This window comes from Bidens hawaiensis, unplaced genomic scaffold, assembly GCF_021521415.1.
Source record: "Bidens hawaiensis isolate Kalapana, Puna unplaced genomic scaffold, B.hawaiensis_p1.1 tig00024841_1, whole genome shotgun sequence".
Classification (NCBI taxonomy): domain Eukaryota; kingdom Viridiplantae; phylum Streptophyta; class Magnoliopsida; order Asterales; family Asteraceae; genus Bidens; species Bidens hawaiensis.
In genome coordinates, this window is record NW_027493940.1 from 276,679 (window position 1) to 300,189 (window position 23,511).

At 43.0% G+C, this 23,511-nt stretch overlaps 2 protein-coding genes across 2 annotated transcripts; one reads left to right on the plus strand and one right to left on the minus strand.

The window, feature by feature from the left end:
• The first annotated feature begins 4,114 nt into the window (after positions 1-4,114).
• Positions 4,115-4,776, plus strand: LOC143570171 (14-3-3-like protein 16R). The gene is made up of 2 exons (XM_077055892.1): positions 4,115-4,597; positions 4,705-4,776. The coding sequence occupies exons 1-2, from the start codon at positions 4,115-4,117 to the stop codon at positions 4,774-4,776; spliced, it is 555 nt and encodes a 184-aa protein (XP_076912007.1).
• Positions 4,777-20,240: 15,464 nt separating this feature from the next.
• Positions 20,241-21,383, minus strand: LOC143570158 (VQ motif-containing protein 9-like). The gene has a single exon (XM_077055889.1). The coding sequence runs from the start codon at positions 21,373-21,375 to the stop codon at positions 20,566-20,568; it is 810 nt and encodes a 269-aa protein (XP_076912004.1). The 5' UTR covers positions 21,376-21,383; the 3' UTR covers positions 20,241-20,565.
• Positions 21,384-23,511: the final 2,128 nt, after the last annotated feature.

Genomic DNA, 23,511 nt, shown 5'->3' on the forward strand with positions numbered 1-23,511 from the left:
AATTTTAGAATATCGTTTTTAATACAGGGAAATCTGAAGCATAATATGCTGTTATATACGAAATCTTATACAAACATTCTCAATAAGTTGAATTTTTTTATTATCGTCCATAATTTGTTGTATCACTAAAACAATTATATACAATCAACATTTTCTAAATTTATTAATATTCATTATCTTAATCGTTTTAATTACATATCCACGTTTTAGTTACACTTTAAAACAAGATACATAGCAATATTGCATCAAAACTCAACATAAATCTATACAAATAAACGTCATTTATGACTAATTCTTCACAAATCGAATAACATATATATTTCCCCTATTACAATATTAGATGATCTTAGCATTATTAGCATTATTATCAATGATCATTCAAATTGCATCCATAATTGAAATTCTTTCTTTTTGGAAGGCAATATCTCCTTTAATACAACATTATATTTCTTATCATTATCAAACATCATTCAAATAATTGCATCTATTAATGAAATTCTTAAGTAAAATAACTTTTTCTAACTATCAACATAGCCAGATCATCTAGATACACCCATTGATAAACGATCACCTAAGTCCGCAATTAGGGATGTTCAAAACGGTTTGGGACTAGGAACCGGAACCGGTTCCTAACCGGTTCCTATATTCAAAACCCCCTTTTAAACCGGTTCCAGGCTCGAACCGGTTAGGGAACCGAACCGGTTCTCCCACCCTCGGACCCCTAACCTATCTAACCGGTTCTTACCGGTTCCTAAACCGGTTCCTACACTTCCAACCGGTTACAGTGTAAAAAAATTTTTTTTTTTTTCGTTTTTCGTTTGCGATTTGGATTCTAAACTACGATTCGTATTTGTATAGCATGAAAAATAAACAAAACAATTAACATAAAATTCATTTTATTTACTTTAAGAAGTTAAAAAAAAAGGTTACATGTTTTAAAATCTTCAAAAAAAACTAACAAAACATTAAACTTATAAATATAAAGTTGTGACATATTATTTCTAGAAAAGCCTTCTTGTTCGTCGTAATTATTGAGCGGCGACTTCTTCCTCGGAATTACTTGTAGAAATGCCTTCTTGTTCGTCGTGCACTCGAACATCAAGTGGTGTTTCATCTTCGAGAGTGGTTACGTGTTGAATACGATCGATTGAGTCCAAGTGATCCTTTAAGCAAATGCACATCTCCACCGACTCCGAATTTAGTCTTGTTCTTCTCACCGATATTACCCTGCCACTAAGAGAAAAAGCGGATTCCGAAGCTACCGTAGAAGCTTGGACAGTTAGTAAATCACGGGCCATGGTGGCAAGAATCGGAAACTCGGTTTCCTTTACCTTCCACCAAGCCAAAACATCAAAAGTGCCATATTCCTCTTCGGATAAACCGGTAGAGTAATCATTTGCACTATACCTTCCTAGTTCGCTTGAAGGGGTGTTACCCCTTTGTTTTTTAGCCGTTACGTTGCGAACGGTGTTCATAAGGCTAATCATGGGATCTCGTACTCTAGTAGCACTTGAACTTGATGAAGACCCCCCCGGCATAGGCATGTGTATGTTTGACCCATATTTATTTAAATAAAAGTCATACATAAATTTAAAATTCAAGTTAAAATAATTTTTTGCCTCTGTTGAAAAGTTTGGGTCAATTTCATGCATATCTAAGGCTGAAAAAATTTCGTCTATCACACATTCAACCCCCGTAACATTTAACATTGGGTTTAAAGCGGCGGCGCAAGTAAAAACCGGTGGCAATTCAAGAAAGTATTTTTTTAATTTAAACTTCATTGGTAATATGATGTTTGAAAACATTGGACTTTTATTTTCAAATTCTTTAAGATTGTTAACCATTAAAAATAACTCCGAAAGAACCAAGGGACTTGTCGGATAATACGTTCCCGATAGTTTCGTAGTTGATGTTTTAAAAACTTCAAGAAAAGTCGATAAGTCATTGATAAGTTCCCATTTCTCATTTGAAAAGGGGATTGCCAAATCATTCTCGGCAAGACTAGAATGAAACATTTGTAAAGTTTCTCTTTGTTCCAAAGCACTTTGAAACATTATGCAAGTGGAATTCCATCGATGAGGTACATCCCAATTAGCTCCCAAAGCTTTTCTTCCCGTATCTTTACAAAATTTTCTATAATCCATTCGTCTCTTTTTACTTTTCTTAAAAACTTCATGTATCATTAGTCTAAAATCGTTTATAACCGATGTAACCTCATCCGAAGCAAGTCCGTCTTGCACGATTAAATTAATGATATGTGCAACACACCTTGAGTGAAAAAATACACCATTGCAAATCGGCGTATATTTTAATTTTAATTTATCAACCGCCGATGTATTATTCGACGCGTTATCAAATGCCATTGAAAATATTTTATTTTCTAGTTTATAAGTTTTTATAACATAATCTAAAATTTCAAACAAATTATCTCCCGTATGTGGATACTCAAAGAGTTCGAAAGCAATGGTACGTTTCATCATTTCCCACGATGACGGGACTACCCAATGAGCGGTAACACAAAGATAAGATTCGGGTAGACCATGTGGAGCCGACCAAACATCACTAGTTAAGTTTATTCCCGTATTTATATTTTCAAAATATGCAATTAGTACCTCTTTGGCCTTCTTCCACAATTTTAAACAATAACGTTTAAGAGTATGACGACTTACGTGGGTGTATTGTGGTTGAAGCGTATCTCGAATCATGGCGGTTAAGCGAGGGTTGTCGAAGTGGCTAAACGGCAAAGCTTCTTGAATCACAAACTTCGCCATACGATCTTGAACTCGATCAATTTGGTATGTAAATATTCCGCCTTCACTATCCATTTGCGTTTGTTGCGAATCGACGTTCTTTTTCAACGCCTTGCAATACGGTTTTTCGATGTGTTTCTTCAAATTTGAATTCGAAAGTGGGTTTAAATAAACCCCACAAAACTTGCACCGAGCCTTCAATGAATGGTCACTCAATTCAACCAAATCCCAATTGCACCAAATCTCTTGATTACGATTATGAGGTACAATACGAACGAAACTTGGTTCGGCGTTGGAACCTTGACCAACCGATGATTGTGAGGCAGCCATAACAACAAATATGAATATAGAAGAAGAGAAAACAAGAGATTAGAGAACTCAAAACGTTGTAATAGCGTTTTTTTGTATTTTTTTGCGTTCGGGTTTGCGTTTTGAGTGTTGTGATGAACCCATGACACCAAATACCTATTTATAGTAGTAGTGGGGTGCTTGGGGGAGCCAAAAAACGGCTATTTTTGACCCCAACGGTCAAAAAACGGCCAAAAAAACGATTTCCAACGGCTAGAACCGGTTCCTAACCGGTTCCGGATAGAACCGGTTCCGGTTCGGTTCCGGTTCCTACCCGCCCCCACTCAGAATTGCAAGAACCGGTCACGGATCATCGGGTTGAATCAGATAGGGTCCGGTTCCTACCAAAAACGGGTAGGAACCGGTTCGGTTCCGGTTCGGGTCCACCGGTTCGGTTCCAGGAACCGGTTGTTTTGATCAACTCTATTCGCAATTGCAACCAGCTTGCTGCCTGGGGTGGCTAAAAACCTAGTCGGGCCCAACCCTGTGTACGCGACTAATGGATACAAATCATGTTTCAGTTCTTTAGAAAAACCAAACCTAAATCCATCAAAACCTGCTCCACTCCAACCTGGTCAAAACCCGAACCAGCCAGCACCTGATAAAAACCCAACAAAACCAGTCAAAACCCGACCATACCTAGACCCGGTTCTTGACTTTATTGACCAAACTCAAAACCAATTCCTACCCATTTTAGGTTATAGAAAAAACTCCACTTTTACAACTTTCCAAAGGCCCGATGTGGTAAACCTCTGGCTAGCGTACGAATATTTATCACGAAATAGATTCGAACCAATGACCTCCTATAAAGAAAGTCACATAGACACCAGCACCCGCTATAGCACTCACCTTTGACTCTTTTTATTATAATTAATTATAAATTAATAATAATAATAATAATAATAATAACAACATTCCTAATTTTAGGTTATAAAATCTCCACCTCTCTCACAATATTCTCCCATTGTCAACTTCTCCTCTCCAAAACCCTAAAACCCTAACCAAACTCCAAATCAATGGCATCACCATCACGTGAAGAACTTGCATACATGGCCAAACTCTGCGAACAAACCGAACGTTACGAAGACATGGCCAAACACATGGACCACCTCACAACCACCATCACCGACTCTGAAGAACTCACAACCGAAGAACGCAACCTCCTATCCGTCGCGTACAAAAACGTGATAGGTGCTCGGCGTGCGTCATGGCGAATTATATCAACAATCAAGCATAAGGAAGAGTCATGTGGTAACACTGATCACGTGGGGATGATCAAGGAGTACATGTTGAAGATTGAGAAGGAGCTTACGGATATTTGCGGCAGGATATTGAAGGTTTTGGATACGAAGCTTGTGCCGACTGCGAGTGCGGGTGATTCGAAGGTGTTTTATTTGAAGATGAAGGGAGATTATCATAGGTATTTGGCGGAGTTTAAGACGGGAGGTGAAAGGAAAGAAGCGGCTGAGAATATGCTTATCTCTTATAAGGTGGCTCAGGTATATGCGTATGCGTGATGAGTTAGTATATAATGTATATATAAAATGAAATTGCACTAATTCTGACGTTATTTTACTTATTTTATGAAAATAACGTTATTAATCAGCCATCATGTGGTGACGTTGATGGCCAAATAACAAGGCTACATGCATCAATCAGCCAGTGTCCCAACAGTTGAGTGTTATGTGTTTAATTTATGTTTAAGGCTTGATGCAAAACTATTATCGAGTCAGTGGTCTCAACAGAAGTAGATTAAATAGCTATCCTACGGGGTAGACATGGACAGTTGAATTGAATATATGATTAATGTAGATTTGTTAGCTATGATTATTTTGTTAGCTATGATTATTTTACTAGAAATTAGTTAGAATTCGTGATGTGATCATACACGTTTTGTGACTCGTATAAGGTTGTTTTGAGTTGTGATTTGTGGATCTGATTGTATAGGTTGAAGTTTAATTGAATCACTTGACCTAGGCAATTGATTTGAATATGATTAAGGATTTGTTACATATGTTAAGTTATGTCTTACATTATGGTTGTTTTACTATAAATTAGGTTATTTGAAGTTATTAGTTTTAGGAATCCAAAACATAAATATTAATTGTGCAGGATATTGCAAACGCTGAACTCGCTCCAACTCACCCAATTCGTATAGGATTGGCTCTTAACTTCTCAGTGTTCTACTATGAGATTTTGAACTCACCGGACCGTGCGTGTAGTCTTGCCAAACAGGTATATACAAGATTAAAAAAACTTGTTGAAGAGGTAGGTCCCAGCAGAGACCAGTTGGTCCCGCAAGACTCACCTTGAACAGGGACGTCTGCGCAAAGGCCATCTGCTCCCGCAGGACCCACCATGCTCATAGGATCTTACGCGCAGTACACAAGCTGAACACGCAGGGAAAGCCTCCCAATGGTGAAGTACCCCGCCTGTTCCAGCAGTTGCGGATACAAGCCATCAGGAAAGGCTACCCGCAGACAGCAGGGCTACACGCACAAGACACTAGCTACTTCAGTAGTCACATGAAGGAATGAGCAAGGCGGGAACAATCCCGCCTAAATGAGCCAGTCTGATTCTGAAAGATCTTTTGTACCATACCTACCAAGGTATGGATAGGACAGACGATCTGACCAGAACAGCCCATGAGCCAATCACAGGGTGACAGCTCATCGACAACAGGGCGAGGAGGAGCACCCTCTAGTACTGTTTCACTATTAGCCGCTGCCTACTCACCAACCCTTACTGAGGAGCATGCGCGGCCTACAGTTGGTGGAATAGTGTTACTGTTGGCCGTAACCTATTCACCAACCAGCATGGCCTGCGTACAATCCACAGTAAGTAGGACGTGCATAATCTACAGTTGGTGGAATAGTGCAGCCGACTTTGTTACTGTTGGCCGTAACCTACCCACCAACCAGTATGGCCTGTGCATAGTCCACTGTTGGTTGAACAGGAATACTATTCAGCCGGCTGTACCTTCTAGGAAACCTACCTTCGGCTATAAATACTCCAATATCTTGGAATGGTAAGATCATCTGCTATCCAGTTATCTAGCAATCTCTTAATATACACTTATATTCAGAGCAACCTAGTCTGATTCTCACGCCGGAGGGTGGTCACAAGGAGGAACCCCCCCCCCTTCTCAGTGACGAGCTTACGGTGTTTGTTTTGCAGGTCTCCTGAAGAACAGCCTTCTCAGCTAGACCTCATCCGTGGGAAACATTACTTAACCCCCAGATTATCTATAATCTGTACAGGGTCACTTAGTGTTTCTTCATTGGCGCCATCCGTGTATAAAAGCTAGAACTACTTTAGTTTTTTCACAATTTCTGAAGAAATGGTTAACGTTACTCCGGTTCAAAGGCCAGTAACCGACCAAGAAACCCCGGTAACAACCCCAGCAACTGGGGGGAACACCGGCGGTTATACAATCCTTACGAACACTACCCCGACTACCCAAGCCGGGGCAAGTGGAGTAAATATTCCATTGGGGTTCTCCGATACCCAACTGGAAAAACGAACGAAGGTTCCTCGCCAAACACTAGATCAAGTGAAGGCATGGGCCGAAGCACGGCAAAGAGAATTCCAGGCCGAATTGGACGAACGCTTGCGTTCAGTTCAACAGGCTGACGAATTCGCCAGTACTCGCCAACACCTCAATATGAGCAGTGACTGCGAGTACTCAGACGACGAGTTGGAATCCGACACCGACGCGAACCCTCGCCATAAGGCGAAAGGGAAGCGTAAGGAAACGGACGTCCAACCAAAAAGGAATTTTGGGGAAGCCTTTAAACCAATCGTGGAGAGAAACCCGCGTGACTTTTCCAAAACCTTTAGACCAACTGCCACAAATGCAGGGAAGTCAAAGTTCGCAAGGGACATTGCGGAAGCAATCGCCCCGAGAAGTGCCAAACAAATGTCCAACATTGGCACTTACGATGGTCTATCCGACCCAGACGACCATTTGAACAGGTTCATTGCGGGGGCTACCGTCAGCAACTGGACGGAACCCACGTGGTGCTACATGTTCCAGATGACTCTGGTCGGAGCGGCCAGGGCATGGTTCGATCGTTTACCGATCCACCACATATATGACTGGGCGGACTTTCAGAACAAGTTCAGCCAGCATTTCAGCCAACAGAGGAAATACACTGAAGAGCAGTGGACGATCCTTAACTGCGTGAGAGAGGAGGATGAATCTCTACTAGACTTCATCACTCGCTTCAACTCCAAAAAGCTTAGTCTCGGCAACATAAGTGAAGATCTGGTTCGCGCCGCCTTCATCCAAGGCGCCGAATACCCAGAACTTATCCGCACATTGACGGGTAAGGATGGCATGCCATCAACTTGGGATGCCATCATGACGGCGGCAAAGCGCTTTGCCGAGACGGAAAAGCAACTGGGAAGAGATCTTCCCCAGAGTACACACCTCTACACGCAGAGGACCAGAGAGAACAATGTCCGGATCGCCCGGCAGAACAAAAAGAGGAGGCTAGGTATTTGGCAGTCAAGGGTAAACTTTGACACCTCATCCAGCTCTCGCCCTCTTGTTGGCGGAAGGGACAACACACACCCTTCAAACCGAAAACACCGGTGGACGCCACTCACGAAGAGCGTCACGGAGATATTTGCCACGGAAAAATTGCCATGGCCTAAAGCCCCATTGATCCGGCAGAAACCTAATGCGGATCAAAGCAAATCCTGTGATTTCCACGGGACAAAGGGTCATGGTACTGAAGAGTGCACATCCTTGAAGGATATTATTGAGACATTTGTCAAGGACGGAAGGCTTGCACATCTTGTGGCATCGATCAGGAAGGGAGGAAGGAATGACAACCGGTACAGAGGTAACGGACGAAAGCCCGTCGATATCAGCATCAACATGGTTCATGGCAAGGTCAGAGGAAGGAAAAGACGGGTGGCAGAACCATGCGCGTGGAAAGAAGCTGAGGTGCGCTTCCCGCGAGTGCCAGGAGGCCCCAGCAAAGAAGGCCCCATCGTCATCAGAAGCCAGCTGGGGCACTACATCACTTCACGCACTCTTGCTGACAACGGCGCTTCGTCGACAGTGATGTACAGACAGTTCTTTGATAAGCTGGATGATGAAGACAAAGAACGCTTGGAAACGGTCTACGCTTCAATGGAAGGGTTTGACGGAAGTACAGAAACACCCCTGGGTATCCTATCTTTCCCCGTTACTCTTACTGATGGGAGTCATTCACGCACAGAAGACGTGGATTTTGTCGTAATGAAAAAGCCACATCATACGTACGACATCCTATTCGGAAGAGACGGGATGGCAAGATTCAACGCCGTGGTATCTTCAGTCCATGGCATGATGGGATGGCCAACAGCTGAGGGTGTAGCAATGATCTCTGGCATTCCCCAGGTATGCATTGCATCTGTTTCATCTAAACCCAAACCGAAAAAGGCTAAACCAACCATCACTGAACCAGAAAAATGGGCCTTCAATGGCAAATACCCCGACCAGGCCGTTACCATTGGACCAACAATCGTTGATCCCACCCGCACCTTACTCAAACGCTTACTGCAGAAAAACGCTGACATCTTTGCGTGGGCACCAGCTGACATGACTGGTGTACCCCGAAGTAAGGCGGAGCATAAGCTCAAGTGCGACCCGGCTGTTACGCCAATCGTACAAAAGCGCAGAGTAATGGGGCCTGAACAAACTAACGCGTGTAGAACCCAAGTCAAGGAACTCCTTGACGCAGGCATCGTACGCGTTAGTAGATATCAAACATGGGTTGCAAATCCCGTAATGGTACCGAAGAATGACAAACAATGGCGCATGTGCATAGATTTCAAAGATTTGAACAAAGCTTGCCCCAAAGATTGTTATCCGTTACCAGAAATTGATCTCAAAGTGGATTCGTTGGCACCATTCCGCCTTAAATGCTTCTTGGATGCGTATAAGGGGTACCACCAAATCCACATGGCCATTGATGACCAGGACAAAACCGCATTTCGGACGCCCGATGGTACATTTTGTTATAAAATGATGCCATTCGGACTTAAGAATGCAGGGTCCACATACCAACGACTAATGGACAAAGAGTTTCACGCCCAAATCGGGAGAAACTTGGAAGTCTATATGGATGATTTGGTCATCAAAAGCCTCGAGCCTGAGGCGATGTTGAAAGACATTGAAGAAACTTTCAACACGCTCCGAAAGATAAACATGAAGCTCAACCCGAGCAAGTGTTCATTTGGGATGGAAGAAGGGAAGATCTTGGGAGTCATTGTTACTAAAGATGGCTTTAGAGCGAACCCTGAAAAGGTCGAAGCCATTGTTAAAATGGAATCACCTACCACCATCAAACAGGCTCAGACACTGAATGGACGACTAGTCGCACTTAATCGCTTCTTGGCAAACCATGCAGATAAGTCGTTTCCTTTCGTGTCAACGTTGAGAAACTGCTTGAAGAAAACGCACTTCCGCTGGACACCAGAAGCGGAAGCAGCTTTTCAGGAGATTCGGTCACGCCTGATCGAACTCCCAACACTTACAGCACCACAAGCGGGAGAGGAGTTAATCCTATACCTTTCCGCAACAGATAGAGCAACCGGGGCAGTCCTGCTAGTAGAACGAAAGGGCATCCAGATGCCAATCTATTATGTTAGCCGTGTACTAACAGACGTAGAAACCCGGTACTCTACCCTCGAAAAATTAGTCTTAGCACTTATACATGCTTCACGCAGGTTAAGACGATATTTCCAGGGCCACCCAATCACCATTCTCACCAACTTCAAACTCTCAAACGTTCTAGGCAAACCCGAATTATCGGGACGTCTAGCCAAATGGGCAATTGAATTGGGAGAATATACAATTAAGTACAAGCCAAGACCAGCCATAAAAGGCCAGGTCCTGGCCGATTTTATTGCAGAAGTCCCCGCTTCGCGGGAGAAAGAGTGCCAGGAGGAGGCTCAACCCTCCCCAGCACAGGACGTCAATGATGTCTGGCGACTCTATACTGATGGAGCAGCCAGTAACGAGGGTTCAGGCGCAGGGTTAAAATTAACCAACCCAGCGGGCCAAGAATATACTTACGCTATTCGGCTGGACTTTCCAAGTACGAATAACGAAGCCGAATATGAAGCATTCTTGGCCGGTTTGAGAATTGCGCGTAAGATGGGAGTGAAAAACTTGGAAGCCCACGTGGATTCCATGCTGGTGGCCAATCAAATAAATGGAACATACACGGCTGTGAACGACACCATGGCCCTGTACCTCGCCCAGGCAAAAACCCTTATGCGTGATTTTAGTGATTGTAAAGTCATACATGTCAAGCGCAGCGAAAACAAATCTGAGGATGCGTTAAGCAAGCTTGCATCACTAGCCTTCACCCACCTGGGAAAGGACATCCGCATTGAACTCCTCGAAGCGCCATCAGTCCCGCACAAGGAAATTTGTGTCATCCAAACCAGTACAGAAACGTGGATGACACCAATAATAAATTACCTTGCAGCAGGAATACTACCAGAGTCAAAAACACAGGCAAGAAAACTACGCTGTAAAGCACTGAATTATCAACTCGTCAATGACATCCTTTACAGACGTAACTTTCTTGGCCCACTCTTGAGATGCGTGGACAACCAAGATGCCAACTACCTCCTAAGGGAAGTACACGAAGGCATCTGTGGGGTACACGCAGGTCCCCGCGCTGTTGTAGCCAAGCTAAACAACGCGGGATACTTTTGGCCGGGGATGCATACGGATGCACTGGCATACATCAGAAAATGCAGGTCTTGCCAGCTTTACGCACCTAACACGCATCGCCCGAAAAACGAACTGGTTCCAGTCACTTCTTCGTGGCCATTTCAGAAGTGGGCCATCGATGTGACAGGCCCATTTCCTACAGCAGCAGGAAATGTTCAGTTCCTAGTGGTAGCCATCGACTACTTCACCAAGTGGATAGAAGCAAAACCTTTAGCCCAAACAACCGCAAAGCATATCAAAAAATTTATTTGGGAATTTATAATTTGTCGTTTTGGACTTCCACAGAATTTGGTGAGCGATAACGGCACCAACTTTGCTGACAAAAAGCTACAACAGTGGCTAAAAGAACTTCAAATCACCCACACCTTTACCTCAGTGGCACACCCGCAAGGAAATGGTGAGGTGGAAAGAGCAAATAAAAGCATCGTCGAAGGCATAAAGAAAAGACTCTTGAAACACAGATCCGGCTGGGTGGACGAGCTTCCGCACGTCCTTTGGGCAAACAGAACATTGAAGAAGGCCAGTACGGGAGAAACCCCGTTCAGCCTCACTTATGGCACTGAAGCCATGGTCCCGGTCGAAATTGGTCTACCCTCACCAAGGGTCTTGAGTCAGCCAGAAGACAATGATGCGGAAAGACGGTTGGATCTTATGCTAACCGAGGAACGCAGAGACTTAGCCGCAGTGCGTGAAGAGAACTACAAACGACAAATGCAAAAGTACTACAACACGCGGGTAAAACTCTGCAACTTCAAGGAAGGAGACTACATACTGCGTAACAACGAGGCTTCGAACCAAGAACGCCCAGGAAAGTTGGCCCCAGTCTGGGAAGGGCCATACGTTATCAAACAAGTTCTGGGAAAGGGCGCATACCGGCTCGAAGGGCTCGATGGCACTCCCATCCCAAGAACATGGAATGGAGCTCAATTACGCAAATGTTATATGTAGATCAATTCCAAAACTTGTAAAGAAAAGGCCAAGAGCCACTTCTAATGGAAATGATTCTCCTTTCATAATGTGTTTACCTTTATCCTTATGAACTCCCCAATGGTGCCGGTGTTTACCGCATAAACGGGGAGAAGTAAGTCGTTGCGTGTGGAAGGCGGCAAAACCCGCATAAACACAAAAATAAGGGAAACCTACACGCAGGAATGATGTAAGTAAAGTTTAGCCATCTTTGTAAGTGCAAGTGACGGTCTTATCCGCACAATCACAAATAAGGAAGCAAAACTTCAAACTATCATCTACCACGTTCAAAGGTTATCCTAAAAAAAAAAAAAAAAAAAAAAAAATACTTAGAAATAAGGATAAGGAAAACCTACACGCAGGTCAGGTATGGGCAAAGTTTAGCCATCCTACCAAGTGCAAGTGACGGTTCAACCCGCACAATCACGAAAGAGGAAGCAAAACTTTAACCCACTATCAACCACGTTCAAAGGTTAACTTATCCTAAATACTTAGAAATTTCGAGGAAAAATGAGGAAAACCTACACACAGGTCAGATGACGGTTAAAGTTTAGCCATCCTACCAAGTGCAAGTGACGGTTCTACCCGCACAATCACGAAGGAGGAAGCGAAACTTTAACCCATCATCAACCACGTTCAACAGGTTAACTTATTCTAAAAAACTTGGAAAATTGCTAACTTAAACTAAGTCATGAGCTTACAAAGCAAGGAATCCAAAGAAGGAAATAACAATCTTATCCGCAAAAAGATTTATATTTCAATGATATATTACAAGAATGGCCGGGTTACTACCCGCCTGAAAGAGTAAATCTATACAAGTCTATCTTAGCAATGGAAAGGGATCTTCAGGATCAAGCTTCAGGGCCGCTTCCACTTGGACCCGCTCCGTCAGAAGAACGGGGTGGTTCGAGGAACGCTTTGAGGACAGCTAACCCATCATCAGCAGCAGCTACTTCGTCCACCTTTTCCACCACTGGATGCGGGAAGGCGGCGTATTGGTTCAATGCTTGGTCATAAATGGCTTCGGTATCCACATCGAACAAAGGGAAGTTGGAAGGCGGGACGCCTTTCTCAACAAACCCTAGACCAAGCAGGAAGCCGGCCTTTTCCCCATCCTCATGAGAAGCGTTGAGGGCGGCGGTCATAGCATCATCGTAAGAGGTCTCTGAAAAGACCCGACGCACAACCTACAAAGGAAAAATACAAGTATTAGAACCTTTTCTTACAAAAGAAAAGCGAGAAGATAAAGCTAAACATACCTGAGGCAACGCTTCTCGAAGAAGCCATTGGAGGGCAGCTTGAGCTTCGTTATGGGCGCGTTCGGCTTCGCTCTTGTTAAGGTTGGCAAGTAAAACTTCCTTTGCGGCAGCCTCTTCGACACCCTTAAGCTTCCGCTCGGTGTGGTCAAGCACCCCTCTTTGGTCCAAGATTTCCTGGAGTTTCTTGGCATCTTCCATTGCCAAGGCATCATGAGCACGTTGGAGAGCCTCTAATTTGGCCTTGAGCTCCTCATTCTCCACACACAAAGGCTCAGCAATGGCTTCAGCCTTGGCAGCCCTCTCGGTTGCGTTTCGCGCAGTCTCCCTGGCCAGCCGAAGCTGTTCATTCACAGCTTGGGCAGCCTTGGAGCGGGCCTCGAGTCGCGCCTGAACTTCAACCTCGAGGGCCTTGAAGGCCTTCTCCTTGTCGGCGGCAGCTGCCGCCAGCTGTTGGTTCTCCTCCCGGAGAGCACGCGCCTCAGATAAGTCCTTGGCGCGAGCTGCTTTCAACTTGTCGTTTTCACGACAAAGCAGCTCGACGCGCGGCTGCATCCGGGCTTGGAGAACCCGAAGCTCATTGGTTAGCCTACCCTCCTGGTAGCTAGCCATGGCTTCCCCCAACGCACCATGAGGAGCAGCGTGGCGAGCCCAGTCCACGCACTCCACAGGGGTACGAAGGGTTGTTCCTCGGCGTATGTTCCATCGCGGAACATACACTTCATTGGAATCCGACACTGCAAAAGAAACAAAGGCAGTAAGGAAAAGATGATAAAAAACATAAGGGAAAAAGAAAGGAACCCTACGCACCTGTAGGGTCAATGACAGGCCGATAGCCGCCAAACCCATCACCTGAACCTAAAGGAAATCCATCCAACAGGTCAGGCAGACGGGAAGGGGGCAAAGATCGGCGGGAAGCCCTGCGCGTACCTGATGGTCCGGCCGTAGGTGCCGGTGGCGCGGGCATGGTGGCAGCCGCCGTGGTCGCCGCCTCCTCAGCAGCAGCAGTAACCGCCGGCTCCGTGAAGGATGCTGTAAAAATCGCACTCACGGCCGGCGGTGACGTCATCCCGGCCGGAACAGTTGGCTCAAAGGAACGAGCAACTGGACCAGCGGATGCAGGCGCAGGCGCCTGGGTCGACGCCTCAGGAAGGCTGACCGAGCCTACCGTCATTGGCGGGGAGGTACTCCCCTGCGCTTCACCCCGGAATGCGTCAACATCCACGCCTGCACAAAGAAAAGATAAATTTAAGAAGTAATAATTCTGCAAAGACATTATGATTGTACTTACGGGTTTTCTTGACCCTGAACGTACGGACGGGCGGGGAGGAACCCGATGGAGCCGGCCTCTTGGTACCGGTCACCGTCGTCTTCGTTGGTTCTCCGGAGGTAACGGTCGTAGCCTCCGGAACAGTGGTCTTCTCACCACCGGGCTTCCCCGCCACCTCTTCACTATCTGACTCCGAGTCAGATAGAACCACCGGACCAGCCGTGGAGGCCTTCTCCTTCCCTTTCCCGCCGGCAGCAGCTTTCTTCTTCCGCACCAGTGGAGGAGCATCTGAGGATTTCTCAGAAGAAGACAGGTCAAGAATTCCAACAGCGGGTACAGCATTAAGGGGTTGAGGAAATAATATCGCCTTACCTGGCCGCCGGTGGCTCAGGATCTCGTGGCCCAGCGGATAGACCTCCACAAACCGATCCGCTGTTTGATCCAGGATGGGCAACTCGCCCTCGTCCAAAGCACGAGTACCCATCCGCGCGGGACCGTCGGCTTCCCGCGGAAACAGAAGCGACTCCAAATCATTTCCCTCTGAGAGAAAAGAAACAGTTAGAAGACAAACTTGTATCAAAAAAGAAAAACAAGACATACCATAGGGAATAGAGTTCAAACCGTATTCGAGGAGGATGGGAACCAGAGACGCATCTTTCCACACCCGGCTCATCCCTAACATGACCATCCCGGACTCCGCAAACCGGTAAACCGGAGATTGGATCCGGGATATCTTCGAAAACCATTCCGCCTCCTGGTAGTTGGGGGCGTGAAGGCTCGGTATCGCTTGGCCATTTTTAAACTTCATGGCAAGGGGGATGGCGCGGGCAGAAATGTAGAAGAATTCCTGCTTCCACGCGCGAAGACTGCGCTCGGTGTCGCAAATCTTCAGACCCTTAATACGGGTCGTCAGGGTGTACCACCCTTGGATGCACCTCCAGGTATAGAAGGTCATCAGGCGGTCCACATGGGGCTCGATGCCCAAAATCCGGCACACCCACTCAAAATGGCGAATCTTGGCGATCGCCATGGGGTGCAGCTCGGTCAAATGGACACCGTGCCTCTCAAGGACACGGTAAACAAATTTTGTCAATGGGAATCTAAGATTCCCATAGACAAAAAATGCAGCATAAACCCCGATCTTGCCACTGGGGGCATCGTACACGGTCTGGTGGGATTCAGGAAACTCAGGCTCGAGATGATCGAGCATGAACTTCCTGACAACATACCGGTACTGATCGCTGGGCAGAGCACACTGGCACTCACCAGCAGTACCCCTGTCGTCAGCTATAGCTTCAGCATCGCGAGAGGACATTTTTGCAGAAAGAAGAGTGATTTCGGGAAAATGCTTGCCTGAGAAAGGGGAGTATTTGCCGGAAATCACTAAGAAGAAAAAGAAGAGTGAAAAGTGTGAATTGCAAATAACCCTCTCCCCCTTTATATAGTAATCGCAATTAATGCGGTGAATTTAATGCGGAGGAGAGATAAATCAAAGGTGCAATGAAACTATGACACGTGGCAAAAAGCAAGCTGGCAACAGCTGTTGAAAGGACGTGTGCCAGTAATTTCGCGGCCACGCGCCCGAAAAATCATGCCCACGCGCCTGAAAAAGCGACTGGAATGACCATGTTCTGTCACGTCACCATAACTTCCTGCACGTCCTGACACAGTCAGAAGAAACCGTCACACGACGTTTCAGATGTTTGGATTGTTCTTATCCTCACCAACCTTTCGAATTTCAAAATTCAAAATTCAAAAAGATTCAAAAGTAAGCGGGAAAATACCCCTTACCTTGGCAACCAAGTAACCATAAGACGGATGCGGGTACAGTGTTAAGGCAAAACCTTCCACATACCTAGCACCCGCAGGGAATTGAAGCCAAGAATACCCCGGCAACAAAGTAACTATAAGACGGGTGCGGATACAGTGTTAAGGCAAAACCCTTCACGTACCTAGCACCCGCAGGGAATTGACGCCAGGAGTACCTTGAAAGTAAAGTAACCGTAAGACGAGCGCGGGTACAGTGTTAAGGCAAAACCCTTCACATACCTAGCGCTCGGCAGGGAATTGAAACCAGGAAGGATCTTCTGGGCAATGCTTGTGGAAACGGAAATAACATCCCCGCATAGCGGGAACGTCGAGAACTACATTGTTTGAGGCTCCAGGATGGAATTGGTGGTTCAAACATAATTGATCACTATGTTCAAAACCACTAAAACCTCAAGGAGAATCCACACAAGTGAGACTCAACGCTCCTGACTTGCGAGAAGGTTACATACCTACCCGCATCATACCCAAAGATCAAGCAAAAAAATCGGGAATTTTTGCAAGTGACATTAGGAAACCCGCGGGAAGAATCCCCACGGAGAACCTTAAAACTAGAAACCCTTTTCAAAACCCCTTGCTCAAAGTCCAAAAGTTCACCTCACTTTATTAAACATTCATGAGAAGAACATTGGACTGGGGGGACTTGAAGAGGTAGGTCCCAGCAGAGACCAGTTGGTCCCGCAAGACTCACCTTGAACAGGGACGTCTGCGCAAAGGCCATCTGCTCCCGCAGGACCCACCATGCTCATAGGATCTTACGCGCAGTACACAAGCTGAACACGCAGGGAAAGCCTCCCAATGGTGAAGTACCCCGCCTGTTCCCGCAGTTGCGGATACAAGCCATCAGGAAAGGCTACCCGCAGACAGCAGGGCTACACGCACAAGACACTAGCTACTTCAGTAGTCACATGAAGGAATGAGCAAGGCGGGAACAATCCCGCCTAAATGAGCCAGTCTGATTCTGAAAGATCTTTTGTACCATACCTACCAAGGTATGGATAGGACAGACGATCTGACCAGAACAGCCCATGAGCCAATCACAGGGTGACAGCTCATCGACAACAGGGCGAGGAGGAGCACCCTCTAGTACTGTTTCACTATTAGCCGCTGCCTACTCACCAACCCTTACTGAGGAGCATGCGCGGCCTACAGTTGGTGGAATAGTGTTACTGTTGGCCGTAACCTATTCACCAACCAGCATGGCCTGCGTACAATCCACAGTAAGTAGGACGTGCATAATCTACAGTTGGTGGAATAGTGCAGCCGACTTTGTTACTGTTGGCCGTAACCTACCCACCAACCAGTATGGCCTGTGCATAGTCCACTGTTGGTTGAACAGGAATACTATTCAGCCGGATGTACCTTCTAGGAAACCTACCTTCGGCTATAAATACTCCAATATCTTGGAATGGTAAGATCATCTGCTATCCAGTTATCTAGCAATCTCTTAATATACACTTATATTCAGAGCAACCTAGTCTGATTCTCACGCCGGAGGGTGGTCACAAGGAGGAACCCCCCCCCCCCTTCTCAGTGACGAGCTTACGGTGTTTGTTTTGCAGGTCTCCTGAAGAACAGCCTTCTCAGCTAGACCTCATCCGTGGGAAACATTACTTAACCCCCAGATTATCTATAATCTGTACAGGGTCACTTAGTGTTTCTTCACTTGTACAAATGTTTGAGGGTAAGAATTAATAAGATTTATATATGTATTTAATTGAGGCCATTGCTGAGTTGGATACCTTGGGTGAAGACTCGTACAAGGATAGTACTTTTATCATGCAACTTCTTCGTGATAATCTTAGTTTGTGGACGTCTGATATGCAGGTATAACTCGAGTTTCATATTTAACTTATAACGAATGGCGTCGTCCAAAAAGCTTAATATCTATTGTAATTGAATGTTGATACAGGATGAGGGTGCTGATGAGATTAAGGAAGCCAAGCCAAGTGAAGAACAAAAGGAATGATACCGAAATCGGTTTCATCCATTTGTTTTTATTAGAAAAAGTTGATTTATTTGCCTCTTTTGAACTTCATTGATTTATGTTTGTTACTATTTTAGTGTGTTTATCGAATTGAATAGTTGTCTATGCCTTTTCAAGTCACTTTATGTTGGTGGTTTCATTCAACAAGTAAATTTCATAGACAGTCTGGTTGTCGTGTGAGAGCAACGTGTCTGGGACGGGTAAATCTTTACTCGTGATTATAAAACCATGTCTCATATATGATAATATACCTATCACTCAATACCTGTTTGATTGTTTATATGTGTTTCTCTTGTGACTTTGACACAATGACTGGTGTTAATGCACAAAAAAGTTGCACATATGTCGCAACTGAGAAACACGTACTAACTGTAACAAGACTCGTGTCCAATGTTATGAATTTTTCGTTGGGTTTGGGTTTTTTTTCCATCCATTTTCGGTTGTTTCTTAATGTGACTGACACAATGTGAGGTGTTGATGTACTGTCAAGAGGGGTCTGACTAGGCTAAACAACAGTGGCGGATCAAAAAAGAAACACATACCAACAAAACTTATGTGAACAACTTGAATTGTCAAGGAGATCGGTAAATTATCCATATCACAAGAGCTGCATTTGAACGGATTTCAGGGCGAGCTGTATTTACGAGTTTGGACGTTTGAGTTGTGTTGTGTCGTAATTCTTCGTATTCCAAGCAATTCGTCACTTGCATTCGGCCATTTTCTAACTCCTCGATAGTTACAAACTTATTTAAACTTAACCCTAGGAATATTCATGTCCCGATTTTAATCTCTTCATCTCCTAAAACAAGAAAGGCACAGTCGTCAGTCATGACATGATTTCCTTATAAAATGATAATGTATCAAAATGCTCAAGAGATTCGGTAATGCAATTCGAAGGGTCACCTTGTTCGTGAATTTAATCTACGACTGTGATATTATTCCAAATTCAAACAAAATACAAATGATATTAAAAGTCCAAAAGGGCATTACTGAGGACTGTGTCTAAAACAATAAAGGCGCGGTCTTCAGTCATGGCATGATTTCCTTATAAAATAATAATGTATCAAAATGTTCAAGAGATTCGGTAATGCAATTCGAAGGGCCATCTTGTTCGTGAATTCAATCTACGACGTTAATATTATTCCAAATTCAAACAAAAACAAATGATATTAAAAGTCCAAAATATATAAAACCTTTGGCCTTTTGGCCATGATTGTCCAACAAGAGGGGACCAGTCAAAGACTAGAATATAATGCTAGATTTGCTTCAATCTGTAGCATGTCCATATGTGTAAAGTTACACGACCGGGTCTATGATGACATAAGAATGCTATCTTTAGATTGTAGTTCATTAAATGTTAGCCACTGCCTTAAAAAGATCACAACAAGGCCAGTATTGACCACAAATTGAAGTAGAGAATAGTCAACAAATCAAACTTACCATGAATATTCAAACACTTCTTGAATGTTATTCCATGATGTTGAAACATGTTTTGACCAACCTTAATCTTGTAAGATGATTCTTAAACTTTTAATTATGGATGTTAAAATGTAATAATCATCTATTGACACTTAAACCACACAATAAAAAGTATTTACACTTCTTAAACATTGTTTTACACATTAAGTCATTAACACTTACACATTAATGTTAATAAATTTACTTTAACCAGAATATATAAAATTTGGGCAATGATAATCATCTGATTCCCCCTAATCTCAAATTTCAATCTAGCTTTCACTAGTTTTTTTTATTAAAAATCGTGAAAAGACACATCTCAACGCATCATGATGAAAACCTGCAATTTACTTGATCTCAATCGGGTCCCAAGTCCTTGATTTTTTCCATAACAAGATCTCATGATTACATAAAAAAAAACCATGCTCTCTCTAATAACCGTTCCTATGATATTTTACAACAACAAGATCTCATGATTACCAAAAATAAACCATGTTGTTTTCAATAACGGGATCTCATGATTACTAAGCATAAACCGCCAAAACTAAAATAGTAAAACCACATTATAACAAATCTTAAAACTTGGATTACACAATTTAATCAAAGAACAATCAAAACATATAGAACTAAAAATTGAAAACAAAAGATGCACAAGAAACAAAAAGTTGTCTACCATGTCATGTGAAACACATTTACCATCCTAGCAACCATCCAACCAACCTTGATAAAATGAAACAAATAGAAAACCTAGGCTCTCTTTTTACATATTCCAATCATGTACATATACCATCATTAATCAAATTTCTCAATAACTCAAACCCCTAATTTTCAAACTATCACATTTGCCCAATTAACTATTATTATTATTATTATTATTATTATTATTATGGTTTGAAAACTTCCTTCTTATTTTTATCCCCAACAACCCGTCATAAAACAAAGTCTTATCCAACACCTTAACATTAATCATACTGTTTCCACCTAGGGCTTGGGACCGGTGGCGTCGGCGACAACGGCATTAATTGTTGAAACCCGAATTCATTCGTCGGCGAGAACGGAAACCTCGGCGACAACGTCGGCGGCAGACATCCGAACGCCAACGGCGACGCCGGCGCCGTAAACTCCGGCATCAGCGGCGCCGGTGGCGGAAACCCGGCGACATTTGTCTGAAAACACCGCATGTAGGCGGATATCGGCCACTCCGCCGCCGCATCCACCGCCGGCAACGGCGGCAGCAGTGACAACGGCCGGTGTCCGGCATAAAAATTCCCATGTGGGAAATTCACGTTAGGGTTTGACGGCGGGGCCACGACGGCGTACGGCGGCACTACGGCGGTTGACGGCTGCCGGAGACCAATATTATTCAACGGCGGCGGACGGATCTTTTGTAACCGGGAGCTTTGTGGCTTTACCGGCGGGAACACGGCAGCGTTGACCGCCGCGTTGACCGGCGGTGGAAGTCTTTCATGGGCTGGAGAGCCGGTGAGCTTTTGAACAACATCCCGGAAGTCACTTTTGCTGACGTTATAAACCGGCGGCTGGTTATGTTGAAGATTGGACGGCTGAGATTCATCCAGAGGTTGATGATGATGAAATTGATGAAGTGGGTTTTCAAATTCAAAGGGTTTTCTAAACTGGGGTTTTGAAATCTTGTGAGATAATTTATGAATTTGCTTCAAGTACTGATCTTTGTTGTTGTTGTTAGGGTTTGTAGCAGAAGATTCTTCACTAGTTGAATGACAGCTTTTATTATTATTATTATTATCCATCATTCACACACTCAGTCAAGAATGAATATTATTATTAGTAGGAGGAAAGCTTGAACATTTAAAAAAAAAAAAAAGTTCACACTCAGTCAAGAATGAATATTATCTCTCTCTATATTTATATATGTATCTATACATATATGTATGTGTGTGAATGTAACAATTTGTTATAATAATAATAAAAACGTTTATTGGATTTTAATAATCCACATTGACTGGTATTGGCCGATAATAATTCTTTATTCATTTTATCAGCACGTGCGGTCTCAAATTTCAAAAAATTAGCCTCCAATGGTTCTCCGTTAAAAAAGATTTAACGATGTTATACTTTTTTTAGAATTTCAAACTAATTTTTTAGAGCTTTTGATCGGAAAGAGAATACGAATCGATTGATGCAAAACTTAACTCGAAACGGTGATTCAAGGACTTGATTTTTGCTTCAATTTGTTTGTTTAAACTTTCAGTTAACAAAAATCAAGTCGTTTGGATCACCGTTTCGAGTTAAATTTGACATCAGTTGATTCGTATTTCCACCTTCCAATCAAAAGCCCTAAAAATTTAGTTTGAAGTTCAGAAAAATGTATAACGTCGTTAAGTCATTTATAATGTAGGACCACTGAGGGCCAACTTTTTGAAATTTGGGACTGTCCGGTGAAAATAAAGTGAAAAGGAATTATTATCGGCCAATACCAGTCAATATGGATTATTAAAATACAATAAACCTAATAATAATAATAATAATAATAATAAAATAATGTCGTGTTTTAAGGCGAGTATTTACGAACGCTGACATTTTGTGAGAGTTTTCCTCGGATTAAAAGACAAGTGTATCATGATATGATAAATTTAGCTAGTAGCTGAGCTGGAGTATTAATTGGCTCGTTAATAATAATAACAATAATAATAATAATAATGTGATATTATTATTTGGAGAAGAAGAAACTTTAAGAAAAAGAGTGATATGCGTTCAAAAACAGAGACAGAGAAACAATATTATATAAATCAAGACATCTTTTAACGTTGTAGATATGTTTGAATGGAGAGATAGGAGGGACACCACATGGACAATGTGGACTTTTGGACACACCAACCTTGTTTTCCGAATGGAACAAATTTGTTGATGCATCACTGTTTTTATTATATGGGTAACTTGGTAACTTTATGTTGAGTTGTCATGTTACATAAAGGGAAGTAATTCATACGTAACTAGTTGTTTGTCTCCATGCGTTGCAGCGGGAGACCTTTTTTGTATTGAGTGAAAAAAAAGTGTGCATAGGCGCGTAGCAGCGATGATGTAGTTGGACTTTGGTCGGTGATCAGTATGGTTTCATTACGTATTATAAATTTGAGTGATCATAGCGTAACTTAATGGAACTTGCAAGTTATCGTATTAAAAAGTTGTGCGTTTAATTGTGTATTTGATGAAGTTACTCTCTTAGGGTTACCATTTGAAAAATTGTGCAATTAATGAAATTTAGGGTTACAATTTGTAATTTGTTTAATACGATTTTCACCGCACTACTTGCAATATGTATTATAATTAGTATTAAGTAAAAAAGATGTGAGTTACATAATGTATTGTACGTAGTAGTGTTTAGTAAATATAATTGTAGTCTCAAAAACGCATTATTTGATTAATAAGCGTCTTATACATCACAATCGTAGGATAACAAAGAGATATTTTATGTGTTAAACGTCGTTTTCTGTATATATTAAAACATGTTAACATGTTTGGATTGGTTGAATACTAATGATAAAGAATGATTATAATCTATAAAGTATAGAATATGAATTACTTGACTTTAAGTCCAACCAAAACACTCAACAATGATGATTAGTTCTAAATAATTATATATTTTTATTGTATTAAACATAAAAAAGAATTGTATGGTTGGTTTAAATATAGAAAAGAAACTTATTAACGGGAATTGGGGTAAAAAAATTAATAAGGGACAAAAATGGGTCAAAAAAAGCAGTTAAAACTTAAAAGTAGTATCTGAAAAGAAGCCAAATGAAGAGTCATGACTCATGATTTAGTTGCCTTTTAACTCCTCGGGAGTATAATATTTTTATTACTTTTTCTTTTTCATGTCTTTTTTTAATTCCCATAAATACTGTGTAAATACATAGACAATGACAAAG

Excerpts from the sequence above, each read along its gene's own strand:
- LOC143570171 (XM_077055892.1), top strand. The coding sequence starts at position 4,115 with ATGGCATCACCATCACGTGAAGAACTTGCATACATGGCCAAACTCTGC. Across the intron at positions 4,598-4,704 it reads TCTCTTATAAGGTGGCTCAG|CCATCATGTGGTGACGTTGA; the intron begins GTATATGCGTAT and ends GTTATTAATCAG.
- LOC143570158 (XM_077055889.1), bottom strand. The coding sequence starts at position 21,375 with ATGATGGATAATAATAATAATAATAAAAGCTGTCATTCAACTAGTGAA.